Source organism: Mauremys mutica, chromosome 12 (assembly GCF_020497125.1).
Source record: "Mauremys mutica isolate MM-2020 ecotype Southern chromosome 12, ASM2049712v1, whole genome shotgun sequence".
Classification (NCBI taxonomy): Eukaryota; Metazoa; Chordata; order Testudines; family Geoemydidae; genus Mauremys; species Mauremys mutica.
The window spans coordinates 1,605,694-1,629,801 of record NC_059083.1 but is presented as its reverse complement, the minus strand read 5'-3'; the positions used below and the strand labels follow the sequence as shown (position 1 = coordinate 1,629,801).

The 24,108-nt window shown below is 61.0% G+C and overlaps 1 protein-coding gene across 1 annotated transcript in view; it reads right to left on the bottom strand.

The window, feature by feature from the left end:
- The window catches only part of COL11A2 (collagen type XI alpha 2 chain), a 91,572-nt gene that overhangs the window by 49,235 nt on the left and 18,229 nt on the right, over nucleotides 1-24,108 (bottom strand). The window contains exons 3-20 of the mRNA XM_044982829.1: nucleotides 23,569-23,779; nucleotides 22,212-22,374; nucleotides 20,358-20,495; nucleotides 15,157-15,354; nucleotides 14,157-14,972; nucleotides 11,828-12,013; nucleotides 9,786-9,845; nucleotides 8,743-8,784; nucleotides 8,569-8,631; nucleotides 8,021-8,095; nucleotides 6,086-6,172; nucleotides 5,013-5,069; nucleotides 4,371-4,424; nucleotides 3,607-3,660; nucleotides 3,460-3,513; nucleotides 2,693-2,746; nucleotides 1,729-1,782; nucleotides 1,465-1,509 (exon numbers count right to left, since the gene is read on the bottom strand). Of these exons, the coding sequence (XP_044838764.1) occupies nucleotides 1,465-1,509; nucleotides 1,729-1,782; nucleotides 2,693-2,746; nucleotides 3,460-3,513; nucleotides 3,607-3,660; nucleotides 4,371-4,424; nucleotides 5,013-5,069; nucleotides 6,086-6,172; nucleotides 8,021-8,095; nucleotides 8,569-8,631; nucleotides 8,743-8,784; nucleotides 9,786-9,845; nucleotides 11,828-12,013; nucleotides 14,157-14,972; nucleotides 15,157-15,354; nucleotides 20,358-20,495; nucleotides 22,212-22,374; nucleotides 23,569-23,779 (2,411 nt within the window). The remainder of the gene's footprint in view (nucleotides 1-1,464; nucleotides 1,510-1,728; nucleotides 1,783-2,692; nucleotides 2,747-3,459; nucleotides 3,514-3,606; nucleotides 3,661-4,370; nucleotides 4,425-5,012; nucleotides 5,070-6,085; nucleotides 6,173-8,020; nucleotides 8,096-8,568; nucleotides 8,632-8,742; nucleotides 8,785-9,785; nucleotides 9,846-11,827; nucleotides 12,014-14,156; nucleotides 14,973-15,156; nucleotides 15,355-20,357; nucleotides 20,496-22,211; nucleotides 22,375-23,568; nucleotides 23,780-24,108) is intronic.

Here is a 24,108-nt window from a genome sequence, read left to right as displayed (position 1 = left end):
AGCCTGCACCCCTGACCCCCTCCCATGCTCCAACCCCCTGCCCCAGCCCTGATCCCCCTCCCACCCTCCGAACCCCTCGGTCCCAGCCTGGAGCCCCCTCCTGCACCCCAAACCCCTCATCCCTGGCTCCGCTCCCGAGCCCTCACCCCCACACACACACACACCGACCCTCTGTCCCAGCCTGGAGCCCCCTTCTGCACCCCGAACTCCTCATCCCTGGCTCCACTCCCGAGCCCTCACCCCCACACACACACACACCGACCCCCTGCCCCAGCCTGGAGCCCCCTCCTGCACCCCGAACTCCTCATTTCTGGCTCCACTCCCGAGCCCTCACCCCCACACATACACCCGACCCCCTGTCCCAGCCTGGAGCCCCCTCCTGCATCCCAAACCCCTCATCCCTGGCTCCACTCCCGAGCCTGCACCCCCAGCCCGAGCCCTCACCCCCCCACACACACACACATCGACCCCCTGTCCCAGCCTGGAGTCCCCTCCTGCACCCCAAACCCCTCATCCCTGGCTCCACTCCCGAGCCCACACCCCCAGCCCGAGCCCTCACCCCCCCACACACACCCACCGACCCCCTGTCCCAGCCTGGAGTCCCCTCCTGCACCCTGAACTCCTCATTTCTGGCTCCACCCCAGATCCCAAACCCCCAGACGGAGCCCTCACCCCTCCCACACACACACACATCGACCCCCTGTCCCAGCCTGGAGTCCCCTCCTGCACCCCAAACCCCTCATCCCTGGCTCCACTCCCGAGCCCACACCCCCAGCCCAAGCCCTCACCCCCCCACACACACACACACCGACCCCCTGTCCCAGCCTGGAGCCCCCTCCTGCATCCCGAACCCCTCATCCCTGGCTCCACTCCCGAGCCCTCACCCCCCCATACACCCAACCCCCTGCCCCAGCCTGGAGCCCCCTCCTGCACCCCAACCCCCTCATCCCTGGCTCCACTCCCGAGCCCGCACCCCCAGCCCTCACCCCCCCCCCACACCCAACCCCCTGCCCCAGCCTGGAGCCCCCTCCTGCCCTGAACTCCTCATTTCTGGCTCCACCCCAAATCCCAAACCCCCAGACGGAGCCCTCACCCCCTCCCACACTTCGAGACCCGATTTCGTGGCCCGCCATACAATTTCCATACCCAGATATGGCCCTCGGGCCAGACAGTTGGCCCACCCCTGGATTAACAACACAGAGCTGAGCGCCAAGGGGTTGAGAATCAAGGCTCAGCTGGGGCAGTTGCCTGGCTTCAGGCTCTCTGCAGACTCAGGCAGGGCCAGAAAAGTGAGGATCGTGGGGCCCAATTCCGTGGAGTGGAGGGGGAGTAAATCATGTGGGGGGGCAGGGTAAATGGGGCCCTGACTATCCCTCTGCACCACTCTGGGGAGCTGCTCCCTCTCACACTGGCACAAGCTCCCGCTGCCTGCCTGGCAGGGAGGGAGGGAGGGAGGGGACGTACCGGTTCTCCAGGGAGCCCTCTGGGGCCGACCTCTCCATCGTCTCCCTGGGGGAAGAGAAAAAGGGGGTGAGGCAGAGAACAGGGAGTGGGAGCAAGCTCAGCTCCCCCCAGCCAGTCCCTGCTCCCCATTTCCAGATCCCTCTGCTCCCCCCACCTCCAGCCCCCTCCATCTCCCCATACCCCTCAGCTCTCCACAGCTCCTTCCCCGGGGAGCCCCTCAGTCTCCCTCCCACTCCCCAGCCCCTCCAGTGAGCAGTTACTTACCCGCTGTCCATCCTCACCAGGGGGGCCTGGGATGCCCTGGGAACCCGTCTCACCCTGCGGGGACAAAGCCTTGGATCAGCTGGGCGGGCGGGCGGGGAGCCATGGGGGTTGTGTCCGTGGGATGTGCAGGGCTTTGGGGGTGGCTGTGTGTGTGATGGGGGCACGGCTGCATGTGCCGTGGGGGTGAGTGTGACTGAGTATGTAATTGCAGGGCGGGGGGTGCATCACAAATGTGCCGGATGTGTATGTGTTGTGCTGTGAACTGTGTACAGCTGTGTTGTTGTGCGTATGTGCACAACTGCCAGTGTGCTGTCTGTACTGTGTTTGTGTGACTGCACGTGTGTGGGGCTGTGTGTGAATGCAGTGGCTTTGTGTGTATTGTTGCGAATCTGAGTGTGTGCACACATAGTTAGGAGAGTGTTAGCATGTGCGTGGTTGTGTCTATGTGACTGTGTGATTGCACACACCTGGCTGCACAAGTGGGAGGCTGTGTGTGTACTGCGCGGTGCGGTGTGTTTGTGGTGACACAGCTGTGGAGAAGTGCATGGTTGTGCGTGTGTAGTGTTCCGTGTGGCTGTGTGCGTTGCACAGGGTGCGTAAGACTGTGAGTAGATTCTGAGGCCAGAAGGGCTCGGCTGCCCCTGCGTCGCTCCGGACGTCAGTCTGCCCCGAAACAAGCCCTGCTGGAACTAGACTGTGTATATCTGTGTGCGTAGATACACTTGTGTGTGCTGGCAGGGCGGTGTGTGACTGCGAAGGGGGGGCGGCGGCTCTGTCTGTGTGGTGTACAGTTGTGTGTCTGTGTGTGTATCAATGCTCCGAGGGGGGTGCACAGTTGTGTAGCGCACACATGGGCTAGCCAGAACTGACCGCAGGGCGGCCCCATCTCTCAGGGAGATCCCAACAGTGCACCTGGACTGTCCCCCACCTCCCCACCGCGAGGCGCCCGGCCAACGCAACTCACCCTGTACCCCTTGTCCCCTGGCAGCCCCGGCAACCCGTCAAAGCCTCGGTCGCCCTGCGGAGAGAAGCACAGAACAGCTCGCTGAGCCAGCACGCCCCGGCTGGGGAAACGCCCCTGCAAGACCCCCCTCCCGGCCAGGGCACCCCATCCCCGGGAGGTGGGCTGGAAATCCCCACTGGGAACGAGGTGGGCCTGTCCCGCGGGGGCCCCCGGGGATCCTGGTCCTGAAGCAGTGATGTTCCCACACAGAACGGGAGGGTCAGTGGTTGAGTTAGTGGGTCTCCGATGTGCTAGAGTGGATCACAGGTGCACGAGGATCACCATGCTGCGTGGGTGGGTTACCAGGGCACTGCATCACCAGGAGATTCGTGCACGCACTGAGTGGATCACTCACACAGCAAATGACTAGATCGCTAATGGATCGTCAGGCTGAATGAGCGAGTTACTAGAAGAGTGGATTACCACTGGATTCATGCATAGTCAGTGGATAACCAGCTCAGGTGATCTAATGATCTTCAGTGCCTTCACCTCATAGACTATTGGTGGATTTGCAGGGGCAGTGACCTAGTGGATTACCAGCAATGCAACCTACTGGATCAACACTGCTACAGTCCATTGGGTCACCAGAGCAGTGACCTACTGGATCATCAGTGGATCTACAGTGCTGGGACCTAGTGGATCGCCAGCCCAAGGAGGCCAGGCCCCAGTTGGTCCCTCGGGCAGGCTCACACCCAGTGCCTTGTCCATGGAAGCCATGACCCCGTTACCTTAACGCCAGGCTCCCCGGGCATCCCCCGGGCACCATCGGCTCCAGCACGACCCTGCCAGAGACACAGAGACGGGGTGAGAGGAGGCTCTCCAGGCACAGAACTGCCCCCACCCTGGGGTATCCCCACCAGGATCCACACACTTACCCTCCTTCCAGGCTTCCCCGGGGGGCCAGACAGGCCCTGCGGCCCGCGGGGTCCCTACAGAGAGAGAGGGAGGGAAAGGGTGAACAGAGCTTCCCCCACAAGCAGCAGGGGAAGGAAGAGAAGAAGGAGAAATGGGGGTGGGAGCTCTCCAGGGTCCGGGGGGTTAATGGGGGCTCTGGGGGGTCAGACCAGGGATAGGCTCCAGGGTGGGATGCGGTTCATGGGGTCAGGCCGGGAGGTTCTTCCCCAGTGTCTGAGGGGTTAATGAGGGCTGGGGTGGCAGAGAGCAGTAACAAAGGGTAAACAGGGGCAGGCAGCAGTGAACCCGGTTCTGGGTCAGGGTTGTAAGTCACAGGATCCAAACAGCCCAGAATAAAACCAGCGTCGAACCAGGGGTCAGAGGTCACTTGCCAGCATCAAGGGTTAGACATCAAGGTCAGGGGCCACTAGTCGTGAGTTAGGGTCACAGAACAGAGGTGGGGGTCACGGGTCATTCGCCCTGGTCTGGGGCCAATGACTGGGAGTCAGGGTCAGAGACCAGGGTCACGGGCTGGAGAGAGAGGTCAGGGGTCAGGGGTCAGTGACAGGGGTCAGGTTCCTGAGGTTAGAATGAAGGGGTCAGAGGTCAGTGGCTGAGATCAGAGGTCAGTGACAGGGTCATGTCCATGGGTCGGAGCAAGAGGTCAGGGCAGGAGCCAGGGGTCAGAGTCGGGGTCATGCTGGGCTCCAACCCACCGATCTCCTGCCAAGGCCAAGCCTGTTACCTGGGGTCCGAAGTCTCCGGCTTCCCCCTTCAGCCCGGCGCCCCCTGGCTGCCCCTGGAATGAGATAGCAGAGCAGAGGGGGTTACATAGGGGCAGCACATGGACTCAGAGCCACAACCCTCACCACAATCTCCCCAGGGTGCTGGGACCCACAGAACCTGGGGACGTGAAATTCCAGTGACACCAACCCCCCACCCTACCCCCTGCCCCACACCCCAGGGTGCTGGGACCCACAGAACCTGAGGACGTGAAATTCCAGTGACACCAACACCCCACCCTACCCCCTGCCCCACACCCCAGGACTCTTGGACCCACAGAACCTGCCCAGGGCGCTGGGACCCACAGAACCTGGGGACGTGAAATTCCAGTGACACCAACCCCCCACCCTACCCCCTTGCCCCACACCCCAGGGTGCTGGGACCCACAGAATCTGGGGACATGACATTCCAGTGACACCAGCCCCACACACCCAGAGCACGGGGAACACAAGGACATGAAGCCCTAGTGACTCCAGCACTCCGTGTCCCACCCCAGGGACACGCTGACACGTCCCCCTAAGCCCTGACACCCGTCCCCACATCCCCAAAGCACCAGCCATCAGGCGATGCCTCCTCCCAACCCCTGCCCAGAGCAGGTACCTACCAGGGGCCCAGGCCGGCCGGTGTATCCCATGGGTCCCGGGGGGCCACGCAGGGCCATCTAGGGGGAAGAGAAGAGAAGGAGAATTAGACAGCAGCAAACCAGGATCCCAGCCAAACTCAGAACAAAGCAGGGAATAAGGGGTGGGATTAGAACAGGGCTGAACAGGAAACTTGGGGATCTAGAGAATTATTGGGGCCTGGGAGGATTAGAACACGGTCCCAGCTGGGGATCTAAGAGGGGGATAAAACATGAATTTATCAGCATCGATAGACTGGAGGGAAAACAGCGACACTCGGTGTTCTAGAAAAGAAGCGAGAGATTTACTGGGGTTTTAGGAAAAAGCACATTGTGATGTCAGCAGGGTTCTAGAAGGAGACAAGCACGGTCCTAGAATGGGGGTTCTAGAGGCGTGACAAGTTGGGGCCTCATTGGAGTTCTAGAAAAGGGGAAACTGTGATTTGCTCCGCACTCGGGAGGGTTAATAAGGTTTGAGGTTTGAAGGGAAGATAAATCATGGTCTTAAGGCAATGATCCATGATAGTCTTGGGATTCTAGAAATGCTTTGTTATACTTGTAAGGATTCTAGGTGGGCATAGACTGTAACCCCCGTGGTTCCAGGAGAGCAGTCGACTATAATCTCGTCCTGGTTCTAGAAGGGCAGTACACTGAGATGTTGTTGAAGAGCTACTTAACCATAAGATTATAAATGAACCTAGGAGGGTAAGAAACAGGGATCTGCTGAGATTCTAGAAAGGTGACAAACCATTATCCTGCGATTCTAGAGTGGCAGTAAATTGTGACCTTGGGGAAGCTCTGGAAGGGCACAACCACTATTTGGTACAGAATCTTAAAGAGTAATAAAAGAGTGACCCTTAACATGGTTCTAGAAAGGTAATAAACTGTGACCCTACTGAGGATCTAGAAAGGTAACAACCCATTGGTATCTGGGTTCCAGATTACCAAATTTATCAGGGCGCCAGGGAAGAAAATAAGGCAGGATCTTTTCCAGGCTCCTTGGACCCCCTACCCTGACCCAGCCCCACTCTCCCTGCCCTGTCTCCACCGGGACTTACCCGGGCTTGCTGTAAAATGGCCTGCGCTTGTGCCTCTTGTGCTGACACCACAGGCCCCTTGTCTCCACCGCTGCTCCCAAACCGGAACTGGGGGAGGAAAGATCAACCTTCACACTGGTGCCATCCCTGAACTCACGTCGCTATCCCAGAACTGGGCTCCTGGGAGACATGCCCGGAGCCTCCCTAGAGCTCCAGAGCCCAAGTCCTGCTCTGTCCTTCTCACTTCATGGGGGGGCGGGGGCAGATCACATTGCCAGAGCTTCCCTGGCCTGTTCTAGACTCCCTATCCAATTCCAGGCTGCATTCTTGGTATTCCCCTTCTCGTCTAGACTCACACATATCCACTGCATGCTCTATGGTTCTAGGTAATACAACCAGAGTGCCCATTTCTGTTCCATACTCACATAAGCCCACTGTGTATCCTTGCTAGTTCCAGGTAATGCTATCAGGGTTCGCCCTGCTGTTCTAGACACCTATAGACTCACTGCATCATCTTTGGTTCTAGATAATGCTATTAGTACTAGCCTTTTGGTTCTCAACTCACTGTGCTCTCCAGTTCTAGATCACACTACAAGGGCTCTCCCTTCCAGGGCCGGCTCCAGACCCCAGCACGCCAAGCGCGCGCTTGGGGCAGCATTTTGCCGGGAGGGCGGCAGGCGGCTCCGGTGGACCTCCCGCAGGCATGACTGCGGAGGGTCCGCTGGTCCCGCGGCTCAGGGGGACCTCCCACAGACGTGCCTGCGGATGCTTCACTGGAGCCGCGGGACCAGCGGACCCTCCGCAGGCATGTCTACAAGAGGTCCCCCGGAGCCGCGGGACCGGCGACCGCCAGCGTGCCCCCCACGGCGTGCCGCCGTGCTTGGGGCGGCCAAATTCCTAGAGCTGCCCCTGCTCCCTTCTATCCTAAATTCCCATATCCTTATTATGTTAACTACATTTCTAGAGAATAGTACCAGAGTCCTCCTGTCCTGTTCTAGATTCCACACAGGCCCACCCATGGTGCAATCTCCAGTTCCTGATCACATATACAAGGTTTTTCTTCTGATCTAGACCTAGACATCTTCTCTGGTTTTAGGTAATATTTGCAGAATCCATCTCATCTATTACAGCTTTATACTCTGAAATACCTCTGTTTTAGGAGTTACTCTCTGGGTTCTAGATTAAAAGATCCCCACTACATACTAACAAGGACTAGCTAAGAGAGTCAGCCTCCTCTCTCCCATATCTTAGATCCTCACAGATCCACTCTACAATCTTCAGTTCTAGATCACAGTACTAGAGTTCCCCGTTTTGTTTTAGACTCCAGCTGACCCACTGTATCCTCCCCAGTTCTAGGTATTTCTGTTCTCAGAAATACCTAGAACACCATTTCTGTTCTCTCCTCACTTTTAGATCCCTACAGGTCCATCTGTCCTCTCTGGTTCTAGGCCATGCTATCAGAGTTCCTCTTGTTTTACTCTAGACCCCGCAGGCCCACTGTATAGTCTACGGTATTAGGTATCTGAGTTCTTGAGCCCCACAGACCCATTGTATCACCTACTAGTTCTGGATACTGCTATCTGAATCCCCATGCCTGCCCTAGACTTCCACAGACACATCGTATTGTCCCTAGTTCTAGGTAACACAATGAGAGTCTTCCTTGATTTATTCAAGACCCACAAACCCACATTATCCTTTCTGGTTCTAGATCACACAATTAGTTCTCCTGGTCTTATTCTAGACCTAAGAGCCCCCACCTTCCATACACTTCCTTGGTCCAGCTCCCACAAGTATTTCTTCTGGTTTTATTCCAGATCCCACAGAGCCACCCAAGTCCTAGGTCACACTATCAGCACCTTCCCCTGCTGTCCTAGACCCAAATCAGCCTACGTTAGCCCATTCCATTCCAGACTGCAGCAGCCCCATCTTTAACCCATCAAACACCTCCTCACTCACCGGGAGCATGAGAGATGTGCCAGGGGGTCCAGGCGTCCCATCCGAGCCAGGGAGACCTGAACGGCCAGGAGGACCCTGTTGGAGAGAGAGGCAGAGCGGGAGGTTATTGCATGGGGTGGGGGGGGCTGCGATCTTCCCTTCAGACAGTGCTGCTGCTGCCCCTGCCCTTCTCAGCACCCATAGCTCCCCCAGCGGTACATCAATCTTCCCCACGCACAGTGCAAGTCTCATATTCTCCCAACACTCTGACATACACTGACCCTTGTCGGGATCTCTGGCCTAACCCCAAACACCCCAGGCCATTGGCGCTGCGTATGCACACGCATGCACAATCACACATGCTAACGCATGCACACTCCCAGGCACTCACACGCACAGCGCCTTCCCCAGCCAAGGGGGCACAATGACATCCCACCCCAGAGCACATTCACACCTCCCCGTGCAAACACACGCTCACTCCTCCCTTGGAAGGGAGGCCGTGGTCTCCCCCAGAGCTGATGCTGGACCCACAACCCCTGCCACAGGGCCAGGTTCCAGCTCGCACTCACCCTCTCACCAGGATCTCCTGGGGGTCCCGGGGGGCCCTGTGTGCCCGGTGGCCCCGATATGCCCTGAGGAAACACATGAGAGACACACAGTGAGACTAATGCACCAGCAAGGGGATCTGCCCCCGGCCCCAGAGCATCCCCCAGAACTCCCCAGACAGACAGACAGGCTCTTACCGCAGGTCCCTCAGGGCCGGGGGGGCCCTCCACCAGCATTCCCTGCAGAACAAGAGGCAGAGAACAGGGTTAGGCCAGCAACAGGCCCGGGTGGGGCGAAGACACAGTGGGCCGGGGGGGGGGGGGAGGATAGAGCCCCCAGCTGAGGAGGCCTTGGGCAGACACGGCCCCGGCCATGAGGTGCCCTAGAGAGACTTGGGATTGCCCAGGTGAGTTTGAAAAGGGAGAGGATCTCCTGGCTCATCCACACCCCTCGCCCACTCCCCCATCAGGAGAGAGGGCCATGGGCTGAGAACACACGACTGTGCACCCTCCCACACACACAGACATATACTAACCCGAACATGCAAATATGGTGGCATGCATGCACCAGCGTGTGCAAATACACACACATACACACACACACACACATGCGCCGTGGTGCGTAACAGAGGCACACGCATGGGAACTAACATCAACATGCAAACTAGATGTGCACACACAGGCACTCGCAAATACACATTTGCACAGGCATACACAATTGTGCACAGTAACAGGTGCAAGCACTGACAGACAGATGCCAATGTGAATCTGCATGCAGGGGCCTGTGCAAACTCATGCACACACTCAGAGGCACATGCACCATATGTGCACACATGATTTTTCACACTTAAGGTGTGACAATACATATACGCTTGTTCACACAGGTGTGTGCAGACACGCACACGTCCCATCCTGCCATGCGCACCCTGCCCCCTTGCATACATACACTACAGATCACTACGTCCATCGCACACACACAACCCCGGGGGGCTCCAGGCCCAGGTGACCCGTGACAGGGCATGCAGGGTGCGCTGATCTCTGAATAGGGCAGGGGCTGAGACGACAGGAGGCGCTGGGGTGGGGGCTCTGTCCCATGCACAGCAGTGGTGCATTGGGGGCTGCATGGGGGTGGGGCACCCCAGGGCCCGGACTATGCAGAGATGGGAAACGTCCGGCATGAACAATGGAGGGGAGGGTGGGAGCAATTGGTCTCCCCCTAACCCGTCGATGCAGGGACCTACCGGTTCCATGACGGCCGGCTCTCCCTTCTCTCCTTTGTAGCCTCTGACTCCGCGCACAGCCTGGGGGTAACACACATATAACCGCAAAGAGGGGCCCGGTCAATATAACACACCCGAGGCCCCACTGGCACCTTCCCAGCCCTGCAAATCCCAGCTCGCGCACCAGGCGGCAGGGCTCATCCAGCATCACTCAGCTGCACCACCCCGGGCTCTGTTATCTGAGGCGCCCTATCCCCCATGGTCTGAGGAAAAGTGGAGTAAAGTCTGAGTCAAAACTGGTGCAACGGCTCAGTGAAAATGGAGAGGGTCCAAGCACGGTGCAAATAAAAGCGGAGCTCATCTCACTAAGGTCTGAGTAAAATAGGAGTAAAGTTTGAGTAAAACTGGAGAAAGTTCTGAAAACAGAGCAGGGTCTGTGTAAATGTGGAGTAAAGTCTATGTGAAAATGGAGTACACATGGAGCAAAAATCTGCATTTAAATAGAGCCGGGTCTGAATAAAAGTGGAGTAAAGGTGAAGTAAATGCAGATCAGGGTCTATGTAAATGTGGAGTAAAGTCTGAGTGAAACTGGAGTAAGGTCTGCATTTCCGTGGAGCAGAGTCTGTGTAAATTTGGAGTAAAGTCAGAGTAAACCTGGGGCAGGCTCTGTGTAAAACCCCAGGATTTTGTCCCAACCCTTCAGTTATCCTCCTGGGACCTAGGGAGACATGGCTGCCATTTCTCATTGGAGCCCACCCTTACCCTACCAGCCCCCTTGGAGCCTCGTGAGTTAGGATGCTCTGTTAGCTCTGAGCTAATCAATGCATCGCGACCCACAGCGGCTCTGAACGGAAGCTGAGGACAGGTTACATCACCAGATGAAACACACCCCAGGGGAGGGGGTCAGGGGGAGGAGAGATTTAAAGGCCCACATCTGGAGATGCCCCTGGCCCTAAATCCCCAGCCCCATTGAAATGGCAGGGTGGGGAGAGGGGAATTACCGCATCCCTTTTGGGGGTTATCCCCCCAAATCGGTAATTGACACCAGCGCTGACAATACTCGGGGAGGTGGGTGAATAACAGAGATGGCTGTACATGGGGATGACATCACAGGGCGTAAGATGACATCACAGAGTGGGGATGCCCTGGTGGGTTAGGAGCATTGCCAAGGCAGAGGATGTCATGGTTACAACATCAGGTGTGATGCCATCGGGGCACGACGGGCCCATCTCTGAACATACAAGGTGGGGGAGAGGGTGCTGATGTCACTCCGAGCAAGAAGTGACCTCACAAGAGAGGAAACGCATCACAGGAAATGGAATGGTGGAGGGAAAGTGACACAATGGTCAGTGAGGTGCAGGGAAGGACTGCCAAAGACAGGAAGCAACCACCACACTGGGCAGGAAGTGAAGGCAGCAAACAGGAAGTGATGCCACAATGGACAGCCATGACCCCCACGATGCCAAGCCAACATGGAGGAAGTGATGTCACGACAAACAGGAAATGACCATGACACAACAGTAAATGCTGACAAGGATGCCACAAACAAAATGACACCACACAGGAAGTGACAACATGGCAAACAGCGGTGACACCATGAAAAGCAGGAAGTGACACATCAACAAACAGGAATTAACACATCAGAAAGTGATACCACAACAAACTGGAAGTGACGCCAGGACACACTAACAAATGGCCACAAACAGGAAGTGACACCACAACGATAACAACACAGGACCACAAACAGGAAGTGACATCTCAACAAACAGGAAGTGACACCATGAGACACCAACACAGGACCACAAACAGGAAGTGACACCACAACAAACAGGAAGTGACACCATGAGCCACCAACACAGGACCACAAACAGGAAATGACACCACAACAAACAGGAAGTGACACCACGACCAACAGGAAGTGATGCCACAACAGGAAATGCCACCAACAAAAGACCACAAGGAGGAAGTGACACCACAACAAAGAGGAAGTGACCAGCGAAAGACCACCCATGAGAGGCCAGCAGGAGGAAGGGCCCGAGGAGACGTCCCCGTGCCCCACTTACGCCTCCGTTCTGGGGGGTCTCTGCAGAGAGCACGGGCCCCAGCTCCGATGGCTCGGCTCCCTCGGGAAAGTCCTTATAGACATACTCGTACTCCTGCCCCGTCACAGCTGTGTCCTCCCCTGTCACATACTTCTCCACAAGCACCTCGTCCTCACCCGGAGCGGCAGGGGGCGGGCTGGGAGCCTCCTGCCCCCCGGGATGGGGGAGAATGAGAAGAAACCCAGCAACACATTAATGCACAGCACAGCGCCTACTGGGAGACAGGATCAAGGAGATGTGCCGAAACTGGATCCCCCAGACCTCCTTGACTCCAGCCCCCTCTCGCCTGGCTCTAACCCGTTAGACCCCATTCTCCGCCCAGAGCTGGAGACAGAACCCAGGAGTCCTGACCCCCAGTCCCGAATCCTCAGTCCTTTCCCCACAGACCCCTGGAGCCTCTCCCACAGGGTCTCCATCTCTTCCATCGTGGGATCAGCACAGAGGCAGCTCTCAGGGGGACCAGCCCTGAATTGCATGGGGAGGCTTTAAGGCCTCACCCCACTGAGACAGATAGTGGGGCCGTGGGAACTAGTGGGGAGCTAGACCTCGCTCTGGAGCCAGCTCAGCCCCCTGCTCCTTCCCATCCAGCCCCTTAGCCACCCTTCAGTCCAACCCCAGGGCGGTTACCTCAGCCCAGGGCTCCAAGGAGGAGGGGGGAGTTGCCTCCAGCCCCGTTGTCTCCTCCCAGTAGTCACCATCAGGGTCCTGGTCAGGGGGTAGGGTATAATCTAGGTACTCGCCAGCCCCCCAGGGCTCCTCTGTAGGGGACAGCCCCACATCCTGGGTAGGAGGGGTCAGCAGTTGCCAGGGCCGGGGAGAACAGGGTTGGAACAGCAGTCATGGGGGCAAGGGAGAAAGATGGATGGATGGATGGATGGATGGATGGATGGATATGCACGTGGATGGATAGAAGGAGGGATATGCACGTGGATAGATGGATGGAAGGATGGATATGCATGAGGACGGATGGATGGATGGATAAACATGCATAGGGATGGACAGACAGATGGACAGACAGGCAAATATGCACAGGGATGGATGGATGCAGTGGACGAATGGAAGTGCATGGAGATACATGCATGAGGATGGATTGACAGATATGCAAAGGGATGGATGGATTAGAGGAGAGCGAGAAAGAGGACAGAAGTATTAGCAGGCTATTCTTGTTCTCCCTCCTGCCCTGGGGAAGGGGCAGGGGCAGCGGAACTGGATTCATCCCGGCTCGTTTTCCCGGACACACAGAGACAAACCGATCGCTGATGGAATTGCGCCCCCTGCAGAGCCCCCTTCTGGGGAGCGACTGCCCCATGTCATTCAAGGGGGACTTGGGGTGTCCATTCACGGTAAAGAAGGTGCAAGATAAATCAACACAGAGAGAAAATGTGAGGGAAGTGGGACATGATGGGGCCTTTCCCCTCTAGGGGGCGCCGACTCCCATTTGGCCCCAGGGCAGGGACTGGCTGGCTCAGGGGGCGGGGAATGGGAAATGGGGCCTGTCCCCTCTAGGGGGCGCCGACTCCCACCTGGCCTCACGGCGGGGACTACCTGGCCCAGGGGGGCAGGGAATGGGACACGGGGCCTGTCCCCTCTAGGGGGCGCCGGCTCCCACCTGACCCCAGGGCAGGGACTGGCTGGCCCAGGGGGGCAGGGAATGGGACACGGGGCCTGTCCCCTCTAGGGGGCGCTGGCTCCCACCCCACCCCAGGGCAGGGACTGGTGGCTTAGGGAGGGAATGGAATACAGGGCCTGTCCCCTCTAGGGGGCGCCGGCTCCCACCTGGCCCCACAGCGGGGACTGCCTGGCTCAGGGGGGCGGGGAATGGGACACGGGGCCTGTCCCCTCTAGGGGGCGCCGGCTCCCACCCGACCCCAGGGCAGGGACTGGCTGGCTCAGGGGGGCGGGGAATGGGGCAAGGGCCTGTCCCCTCTAGGGGGCGCTGGCTCCCACCCCACCCCAGGGCAGGGACTGGTGGCTTAGGGAGGGAATGGAATACAGGGCCTGTGCCCTCTAGGGGGCACCGGCTCCCACCTGGTCCCACGGCGGGGACTGCCTGGCTCAGGGGGGCGGGGAATGGGATTTGGGGCCTTCCCCACATTCCCCGTCTGCTGGTTTATTTATGTTGCCGAGGCGTTTCCCGAATGGCCCCGTCACAGACAGACAGACAGACACGAGCGAGATGCACAGACTACGGGGATGGGGAGGAGGAGCATGCTCCCCCACCAGATCTCAGATCGTGCTGCTCCCTCGGGGGGTGCCCAGCACCGATCTGGATGCCTCGCTCTTGCTCTACCTGCTGGTAGCCGTTGCCGTGTTTCCTGGGCGCGCCGGCGCCAGCGTAGGCCTTGCCCCCCGTCTGGGCCTTGCCCAGGGCATTTTTCACGGCCGGGTGTTTCCCCGCCGCTGCCATCTTGGTGTTGCCGGGGGATTTGCCGTTGCCAGGGGACTTGGCGTTGACGGGGGATTTGCTGTTGCCGGGGGATTTGCCGTTGCCAGGGGACTTGGCGTTGCCGGGGGCTTTCCCGGGAGATTTCCCGCCACCGGGAGCTTTGCCGTAGGCTGGGGCCGTGCTCATCAGCTGCTGCCGTTTCTGCTGCTTGGGCGCCGGCTTGGCGGGCGCCTTGCGGCCCGGCCCAGCGGGTTTCTGGTGCCGCGGAGGCGAGGAGGAGGAGGAGGATGGAGGTGATGAGGGTGAGGATGAGGATGGCAGCAGCAGCGACACACACAGAGACCGGGAGCCGGGCACAGAAGGAAAACACAACACACATGGCATGAGTTCACGGGGAGCAGGGGTGCAGGGGCTGCTGCAAGGACTCCCTGGTGTACGGAGCACCCCACATCCCTCAGGGTCACCCCAAGCCCCCTCTGTCCCTGGGAGCTTGTTACATTCAGAGCACCCCGAATCTCCAGGGGTCACCCCAGAGCCTCTCCACCCTGGGGACCTGGATACATTCAGAGCACCCCAAATCTCCAGGGGTTGCCCCGGAGCCTCTCCACCCTGGGGACTGGCTACATACAGAGCACCCCAAATCTCCAGGGGTCGCCCCAGAACCCTCATTGTCCTTAGGATCCCCATGTGTATGGAGCACACACCGGGATTCCCTCCCCTCTGCCCCCCCAGAGGCCCCAGCAGCAGGTTACAATGTGGGGGGGCATGGCTTGCCCCCTACTAGTAGCCCCATTCCCTGTCCCCCCAACCTGTGCCACCCGCGCCCCTGCTCAGGGGGTGCCATGAAGCAGTGATGGATGGATGGATGGATGGATGGATGGATGGATGGACGGATGGACGACACTGTCATGAGAGGATGAGACACAGACACAACAGGAGCTGGGGCAGACAGACGGACATGGGTGGGGGGGAGCAGAACCTGCCCCCCCCAGGTTACCTGCTCCACTTCGCCCCCCGAAAGTGTGGGGAGAGGTGAGTTCCCATCCTCTTTATTCCCGTAAGAGTGGGGGTACTCAGAGTACTCCATCTCCTCATCAAAGTACTGGGCGCGGGGGGGGGGGGGGATGGTGGAAGGGGGAAAAGGAGGAGAACAAAACAATCATAACAGAAACCCACAGCAGGGGGAGGGTCAGGGGCTGGACCAGGGTGTGGGGGTCTGTCTGCTCCCCCTGCCCCAGTTCTCCCCCTCCCCCGCTCGCCCTCCCTGGGCCTGACTCAGTTCCCCCACTCAGGGCAGGGATGCAGCGGGGGGCAGAAGTGCCTTTAAACTTCCAGTTCTGGGGTTCACCCCCCATCCCTCCACGAGCCAGAGCAGTCTGCCCCAAGAAGGAGCAGGGCATGCTGGGAATACAGGGGTGGGTTGATCTGAGAAGGAGCAGGGCATGCTGGGAATACGAGGGCGGGTTGACCCGAGAAGGAGCAGGGCATGCTGGGAATACGAGGGCGGGTTGACCCGAGAAGGAGCAGGGCATGCTGGGAATACGGAGGCGGGTGGCCCCAAGAAGGAGCAGGGCATGCTGGGAATACGGGGGTGGGTTGACCCGAGTAGGAGCAGGGCATGCTGGGAATACGGGGGTGGGTTGACCCGAGAAGGAGCAGGGCATGCTGGGAATACGGGGGCGGGTGGCCCCGAGAAGGAGCAGGGCATGCTGGGAATACGGGGGTGGGTTGACCCGAGGAGGAGCAGGGCATGCTGGGAATACCGGGGCGGGTAGCCCCGAGAAGGAGCAGGGCATGCTGGGAATACGGGGGCGGGTGGCCCCGAGAAGGAGCAGGGCATGCTGGGAATACAGGGGCGGGTGGACCCGAGAAGGAGCAGGGCATGCTGGGAATACGGGGGCGGGTGGCCCCGAGAAGGAGCAGGGCATGCTGGGAATACGGGGGCGGGTGGCCCCAAGAAGGAGCAGGGCATGCTGGGAATACGGGGGCGGGTGGCCCCGAGAAGGAGCAGGGCATGCTGGGAATACGGGGGTGGGTTGACCCGAGTAGGAGCAGGGCATGCTGGGAATACGGGGGCGGGTGGCCCCGAGAAGGAGCAGGGCATGCTGGGAATACGGGGGTGGGTTGACCCGAGGAGGAGCAGGGCATGCTGGGAATACCGGGGCGGGTGGCCCCGAGAAGGAGCAGGGCATGCTGGGAATACGGGGGCGGGTGGCCCCGAGAAGGAGCAGGGCATGCTGGGAATACGGGGGCGGGTGGCCCCTAGAAGGAGCAGGGCATGCTGGGAATACGGGGGCGGGTGGCCCCGAGAAGGAGCAGGGCATGCTGGGAATACGGGGGTGGGTTGACCCGAGTAGGAGCAGGGCATGCTGGGAATACGGGGGCGGGTGGCCCCGAGAAGGAGCAGGGCATGCTGGGAATTCGGGGGTGGGTTGACCCGAGGAGGAGCAGGGCATGCTGGGAATACCGGGGCGGGTGGCCCCGAGAAGGAGCAGGGCATGCTGGGAATACGGGGGCGGGTGGCCCCGAGATGGAGCAGGGCATGCTGGGAATACGGGGGCGGGTTGACCTGAGAAGGAGCAGGGCATGCTGGGAATACCGGGGCGGGTGGCCCCGAGAAGGAGCAGGGCATGCTGGGAATACGGGGGTGGGTGGCCCCGAGAAGGAGCAGGGCATGCTGGGAATACGGGGGTGGGTGGCCCTGAGAAGGAGCAGGGCATGCTGGGAATACGGGGGTGGGTTGACCTGAGAAGGAGCAGGGCATGCTGGGAATACGGGGGTGGCTGGCCCCGAGAAGGAGCAGGGCATGCTGGGAATACGGGGGTGGGTTGACCTGAGAAGGTGCAGAGCATGCTGGGAATACGGGGGCGGATGGCCCCGAGAAGGGGCAGGGCATGCTGGGAATATGGGAGCGGGTGGCCCCGAGAAGGAGCAGGGCATGCTGGGAATACGGGGGTGGGTGGCCTGAGAAGGAGCAGGGCATGCGGGGAATACGGGGGTGGGTGGCCTGAGAAGGAGCAGGGCATGCTGGGAATACGGGGGCGGGTGGCCCCGAGAAGGGGCAGGGCATGCTGGGAATACCGGGGCGGGTGGCCCTGAGAAGGAGCAGGGCATGCTGGGAATATGGGGGCGGGTGGCCCCAAGAAGGAGCAGGGCATGCTGGGAATACGGGGGTGGGTTGACCCGAGGAGGAGCAGGGCATGCTGGGAATACGGGGGCGGGTGGCCCCGAGAAGGAGCAGGGCATGCTGGGAATACGGGGGTGGGTTGACCCGAGGAGGAGCAGGGCATGCTGGGAATACAGGGGCGGGTGGCCCCGAGAAGGAGCAGGGCATGCTGGGAATACGGGGGCGGGTGGCCCCGAGAAGGAGCAGGGCATGCTGGGAATACGGGGGTGGGTTGACCTGAGAAGGGGCAGGGCATGCTGGGAATACGGGGGTGGGTGGCCCCGAGAAGGAGCAGGGCATGCTGGGAATACGGGGGTGGGTTGACCCGAGGAGGAGCAGGGCATGCTGGGAATACGGGGGTGGGTTGACCTGAGAAGGAGCAGGGCATGCTGGGAATACGAGGGCGGGTTGACCCGAGAAGGAGCAGGTTATGCTGGGAATACGGGGGCGGGTGGCCCCGAGAAGGAGCAGGGCATGCTGGGAATACAGGGGCGGGTGGCCCCGAGAAGGAGCAGGGCATGCTGGGAATACGGGGGCGGGTGGCCCCGAGAAGGAGCAGGGCATGCTGGGAATACAGGGGCGGGTGGCCCCGAGAAGGAGCAGGGCATGCTGGGAATACGGGGGCGGGTGGCCCCGAGAAGGAGCAGGGCATGCTGGGAATACAGGGGCGGGTGGACCCGAGAAGGAGCAGGGCATGCTGGGAATACGGGGGCGGGTGGCCCCGAGAAGGGGCAGGGCATGCTGGGAATACGGGGGCGGGTGGCCCCAAGAAGGAGCAGGGCATGCTGGGAATACGGGGGCGGGTGGCCCCGAGAAGGAGCAGGGCATGCTGGGAATACGGGGGCGGGTGGCCCCGAGAAGGAGCAGGGCATGCTGGGAATACGGGGGCGGGTGGCCCCGAGAAGGAGCAGGGCATGCTGGGAATACGGGGGCGGGTGGCTCTGAGAAGGAGCAGGGCATGCTGGGAATACAGGGGCGGGTGGCCCCAAGAAGGAGCAGGGCATGCTGGGAATACGGGGGTGGGTGGCCCCATATGGGGGAGAGTTAAGGGGACAGCAGTTATGAGGGGCAGATGGGAGGTCTGGGCCCCCGAGATGAAGCTGGCAGTGTTTCCCTAGGGGGTAAGTTCGGAATCCCAGTGGGTGGGTGGGATCTGAGGGGCACGTAGGGGGTGGGGGGCTGAGATGAACCCGGCAGTGTCTCCTCGGGGGGGGTTCAGGTTTTTTCCTTTTGCACCTGAAAACGTCAGCAAAGGACCAGCAGTCCCGTATCTCCCCCAGATCAGACCCACGGGCCCAACCAGCTCTGTAACCCCCCCACAGATCAGACTCACGGGCCCAACCAGCCCCGTAGCCCCCACAGATCAGCTCCTCGGGCCCAACCAGCTCTGTAACCCCCCCAGATCAGACCCACGGGCCCAACCAGCTCTGTGACCCCCCCCAGATCAGCTCCACGGGCCCAACCAGCTCTGTAAACCCCCCCTCCCCCCAGATCAGACCCACGGGCCCAACCAGCTCTGTAACCCCCCCAGATCAGACCCACAGGCCCAACCAGCTCTGTAACCCCGCCCATATCAGCTCCACGGTCCCAACCAGCTCTGTAACCCCGCCCAGATCAGCTCCACGGGCCCAACCAGCCCCGTATGCCCCCCCAGATCAGCTCCACGGGCCCAACCAGCCCCGTATGCCCCCCCAGATCAGCTCCACGGGCCCAACCAGCTCTGTAACCCCCCCAGATCAGACCCACGGGCCCAAGCAGCCCCGTATGCCCCCTAGGCTTGCCAACTTTCTACACGCACAAAACTGAACACCCTGGCCCCACCCCTGCCCTGCCCCTTCTCTGAGGCCCTGCCCACCACTCACTTCATCCCCCCTCCCTCCGTCACCCACTCCTCCCACCCTCACTCACTCACTCATTTTCACCGGGCCGGCTCGGGGGGTTGGGTGTGGGAGAGGGTGCGGACTCCGGCTGGGGGTGTGGGTTCTGGGGTGGGGCCAGGGATGAGGAGTTCATGGTGCGGGACAGGGCTCTGGGCTGAAGCAGTGGGTCGGGATGGGAGAGGGGTTGAGGGCTCCGGCTGGGGGTGTGGGTTCTGGGGTGGGGCCAGGGATGAGGTGTTTGGGGTGCAGGAGGGTGCTCTGGGCTGGGACTGAGGGGTTTGGAGGGCGGGAGGGGAATCAGGGCTGGGCCAGAGGGTTGGGGTGCTGGGGAGGAGGTCAGGGGTGGAGGCCCCAGGCGGCGCTTACCTCAAGCAGCCCCTGGAAGCTGCGGCGTGTCTCCTCTCCAGCTCCTATGCGGAGGCATGGCCAGGTGGCTCTGCACGCTGCCCCGTCCACAGGTGCCACCCCCGCAGCTCCCATTGGCCACGGTTCCCATCAATGGGAGCTGTGGGGGCGGTGCTTGGGGCAGGGGCAGGGGCACCGTGCGGCGCCCTCTGGGCGCCCCTACGCATAGGAACCGGAGGTGAGACATGCCGCAGCTTCTGGGAGCTGTGCGGAGCCACGGCCTGCAGGGAGCCTGCCTCAGCCCCGCTGCGCCGCTGACCGGACCTTTCACGGCTCAGTCGGTGGTGCTGACTGGAGCCGCCAGGGTCCCATTTCGACCAGGCGTTCCAATCGAATACTGGGCACCTGGCAACCCTAATACCCCCAGATCAGCCCCACGGGCCTGACCAGCCCTGTAACCCCCTCAAATCAGCCCCACGGGCCCGACCAGCCCTGTATATCCCCCAGATCAGCCCCACGGGCCCAACCAGCCTCGTATCTCCCCCAGATCAGCTCCAGAGGCCATCCAGCCCCGTATCCCCCATGAGATCAGCCCCCCGGCCTGTCCAGCCCCATGACCCCCCAAGATCAGCCTGCTGGGCCCATCCAGCCCCGTATCCTCCCCGAGATCAGACCCAAAGGCCTGACCTGCTCGGTCTGCCCCACGTCCCTCACCTCGGGCCTGGCAGGTCTCTGCTGCGCCTCCTGTGCCTGGGGCGCATGGGGCTGAGCGTGGCAGTCGGGGCTGTAGTGCTCACAGTAGTCATAGGCTGCCTGCGGGTTCGGGGCGATGAGCAGCTGCTGGATGTCACCCTGCAGAGAGAGACAGACGGGGTGATGGGGGGACGGGCACTGCTGGGCCTGGAGTCCCCACCCGCCACTAATCATAGACTCATAGAATCTCAGGGTTGGAAGGGACCTCAGGAGGTATCTAGTCCAGCCCCCTGCTCAAAGCAGGACCAACCCCAACTAAATCATCCCAGCCAGGGCTTTGTCAAGCCTGACCTTAAAAACCTCTAAGGATGGTTAGGTGGTGGAATCACCACCTCCCTAGGGAACCCATTCCAGTGCTTCACCACCCTACTAGTGAGATAGTGTTTCCTAATATCCAACCAAAACCTCCCCCACTGCAACTTGAGCCCATTGCTCCTTGTTCTGTCATCTTCTACCACTGAGAACAGTCTAGATCCATCCTCTTTGGAACCCCCTTTCAGGTAGTTGAAAGCAGCTATCAAATCCCCCCTCATTCTTCTCTTCTGCAGGCTAAACAATCCCAGTTCCCTCAGCCTCTCCTCATAAGTCATGTGCTCCAGCCCCCTAATCATTTTTGTTGCCCTCCGCTGGATTCTCTCCAATTTATCCACATCCTTCTTGTAGTGTGGGGCCCAAAACTGGACACAGTACTCCAAATGAGGCCTCAGCAACGTCCAACAGAGGGGAATGATCATGTCCCTCAATGGGGAAAGGGGCCAGAGAGGGAGGGATAGGGGCTGCAGGGAGGGGTGGGAGGGGATGGATCACGGATGGGTTGCAGGGGATAGACGGATGAGGGGCTGCAGGGAGGTCATGAAAGGATGGATCATGGATGGATTGGGGATGGATGGAGGATTGGGTGGATGGACAGGTGTGTGGGGATGGATGGAGGGAGGGAGGTGGGGATGGAGGGATGGATGGATGGATGGATGGACAGGTGTGTTTGGGGATGGAGGGAGGGAGGTGGGGATGGAGGGATAGATGGGGGTTAGGTGCACGGACACGTGTGTGGGGATGGAGGGATGGATGGGTGGATGGACACGTGTGTGGGGATGGATGGGTGGAGGGAGGTGGGGATGGAGGGATGGACTGTGGGGAGAGAGGAATGGGTGGGTGGAGGGGTGTGCGCAGGGATGGATGGAGGATTGGGTAGATGGACAGGTGTGCGTGGGGACGGAGGGAGGGTGGGGATGAAGGGATGGATTGTGGATGGATGGAGGATTGGGTGGATGGACAGGTGTGTGGGGATGGAGGGAGGGAGGTGGGGATGGAGGGATAGATGGGGGTTAGGTGCACGGACACGTGTGTGGGGATGGAGGGATGGATGGATGGGTGGATGGACAGGTGTGTGGGGATGGATGGGTGGAGGGAGGTGGGGATGGAGGGGGGGACAGTGATGGGTGAGTGGAGGGGTGTGCGCAGGGATGGATGGAGGATTGGGTAGATGGACAGGTGTGTGTGGGGATGGAGGGAGGGAGGGTGGGGATGAAGGGATGGATTGTGGATGGATTGGGGGCATAGATGGATGGCGGGAAGGATGAATTGGGGGATAGATGGAGGGGTGTGTACAGGGAGGGAGGGCGGGAAGGAGAGGAGTTACCCTGATACCATCCGGCTTCCCCATTGTGACCCCACCCAGAAATAACCCCCAATTTTCCCCCAAACCACCCCCAGGCACTTCCCCCCATTCCTCACACCCAGACAGTCTTAGGGGAGACACGGGGGTCAGGCAGGGTCCCCGTGGGCAGAGGGACACAGGGTGGGCTGGGCTGGTACCTGGAAGACCTCCTCGTCGAGGATGCGGGTGCCAAAGACAGTGATGCCGCGGGTGTCGATCACCGGGCGGGGGCCCCGGGGCAGCGGCCGCGTCACCTTCTTCTTACAGTCCAGGATCAGCGTCACCGACTGCTTGCGCACACTCAGTGCCAACCGGTGCCACCTGGGGACACGGACACGCCGATGGGAGGGGGCAGGACACACAGGCACGGGGGGGGAGGCAGTGATGGAAAGGGGAGTCCTCAGGTGTTGGAGTGGAGTCGGTGTAGGGGGCAGAGGGTACCATGTGCTGCAGTGTTGGGGGTCAGGTGGTACCCACTTGCCGTCAGCGAGGTTGATGCCCCGGAAGAGCGGGTAGTCCTCGGGGTCAAGGTGGGGGGGTTGGAGGTCAGGGGTCGAGGGTCAGGGGGTACCCACTTGCCGTCAGCGAGGTTGATGCCCCGGAAGAGCGGGTAGCCCTCGGGGGCGGGGTGGGGGGTGGGGGTCAGGGGTCGGGGGTCAGTGGGTACCCACTTGCCGTCAGCAAGGTTGATGCCCCGGAAGAGCGGGTAGCCCTCGGGGGCGGGGCGGGGGGTTGGAGGTCGGGGGGGGTCAGGGGGTACCCACTTGCCATCAGCGAGGTTGATGCCCCGGAAGAGCGGGTAGCCCTCGGGGGCGGGGTGGGGGGTTGGAGGTCAGGGGTCGGGGGGTACCCACTTGCCGTCAGCGAGGTTGATGCCCCGGAAGAGCGGGTAGCCCTCGGGGGTGAGGTGGGGGGGGTTGGAGGTCAGGGGTCAGGGTCGGGGGGTACCCACTTGCCATCAGCGAGGTTGATGCCCCAGAAGAGCGGGTAGCCCTCGGGGGCGAGGTGGGGGGGGTTGGAGGTCGGGGGTCAGCGGGTACCCACTTGCCGTCAGCGAGGTTGATGCCCCGGAAGAGCGGGTAGCCCTCGGGGGCGGGGTGGGGGGTTGGAGGTCAGGGGTCGGGGGTCGGGGGTACCCACTTGCCGTCAGCGAGGTTGATGCCCCGGAAGAGTGGGTAGCCCTCGGGGGCGGGGTGGGGGGTTGGAGGTCAGGGGTCGGGGGTCGGGGGTACCCACTTGCCGTCAGCGAGGTTGATGCCCCGGAAGAGCGGGTAGCCCTTGGGGGTGAGGTGGGGGTGTTGGGGGTCAGGGGGTACCCACTTGCCGTCAGCGAGGTTGATGCCCCGGAAGAGCGGGTAGCCCTCAGGGGCGGGGTGGGGGGTTGGAGGTCAGGGGTCGAGGGTCAGCGGGTACCCACTTGCCGTCAGCGAGGTTGATGCCCCGGAAGAGCGGGTAGCCCTCGGGGGCGGGGTGGGGGGGTTGGAGGTCAGGGGTCGGGGGTCAGCGGGTACCCACTTGCCGTCAGCGAGGTTGATGCCCCGGAAGAGCGGGTAGTCCTCGGGGGCGGGCCGGCCGTTCTGGTCCTGGTAGAGGAAGACGGGCGAGCGCCCCAGCTCCACGCCCAGCTGCTGGGTGCCGTGCTGGTCGTACATGGAGAGCAGGAACGCCTGGGTCCCGGCCTTGGCCTTCACCAGGGCCATGATGGAGAAATCCTCCGGGAACTTCCCTGGGGAGACACCGGGGCTGTGGGACCCCACGGGGGCCGTTCGGGGGGCAGGACACTGGGGGGTGCAGGGACAGCCAAAGGGGGATGTAGGAGTGTTCCACTAGGGACACGGGGGGGGGGGGCGTGGGAATGTCCCAACGGGGATGTAGGAATGTTCCACTACGGACATGGCGGTGGGGGTGCAGGGACATCTCAAGAGGGGCATGGGATTGTTCCACTAGTGACACAGAGAGGGGGAGCTGCAGGAATGTTCCACCAGTGACACAGGAGGTGTGGGAACTTCCCAAGGGGGCGGGGGAATGTTCCACTAGACTAGGGACGCTGGGGGT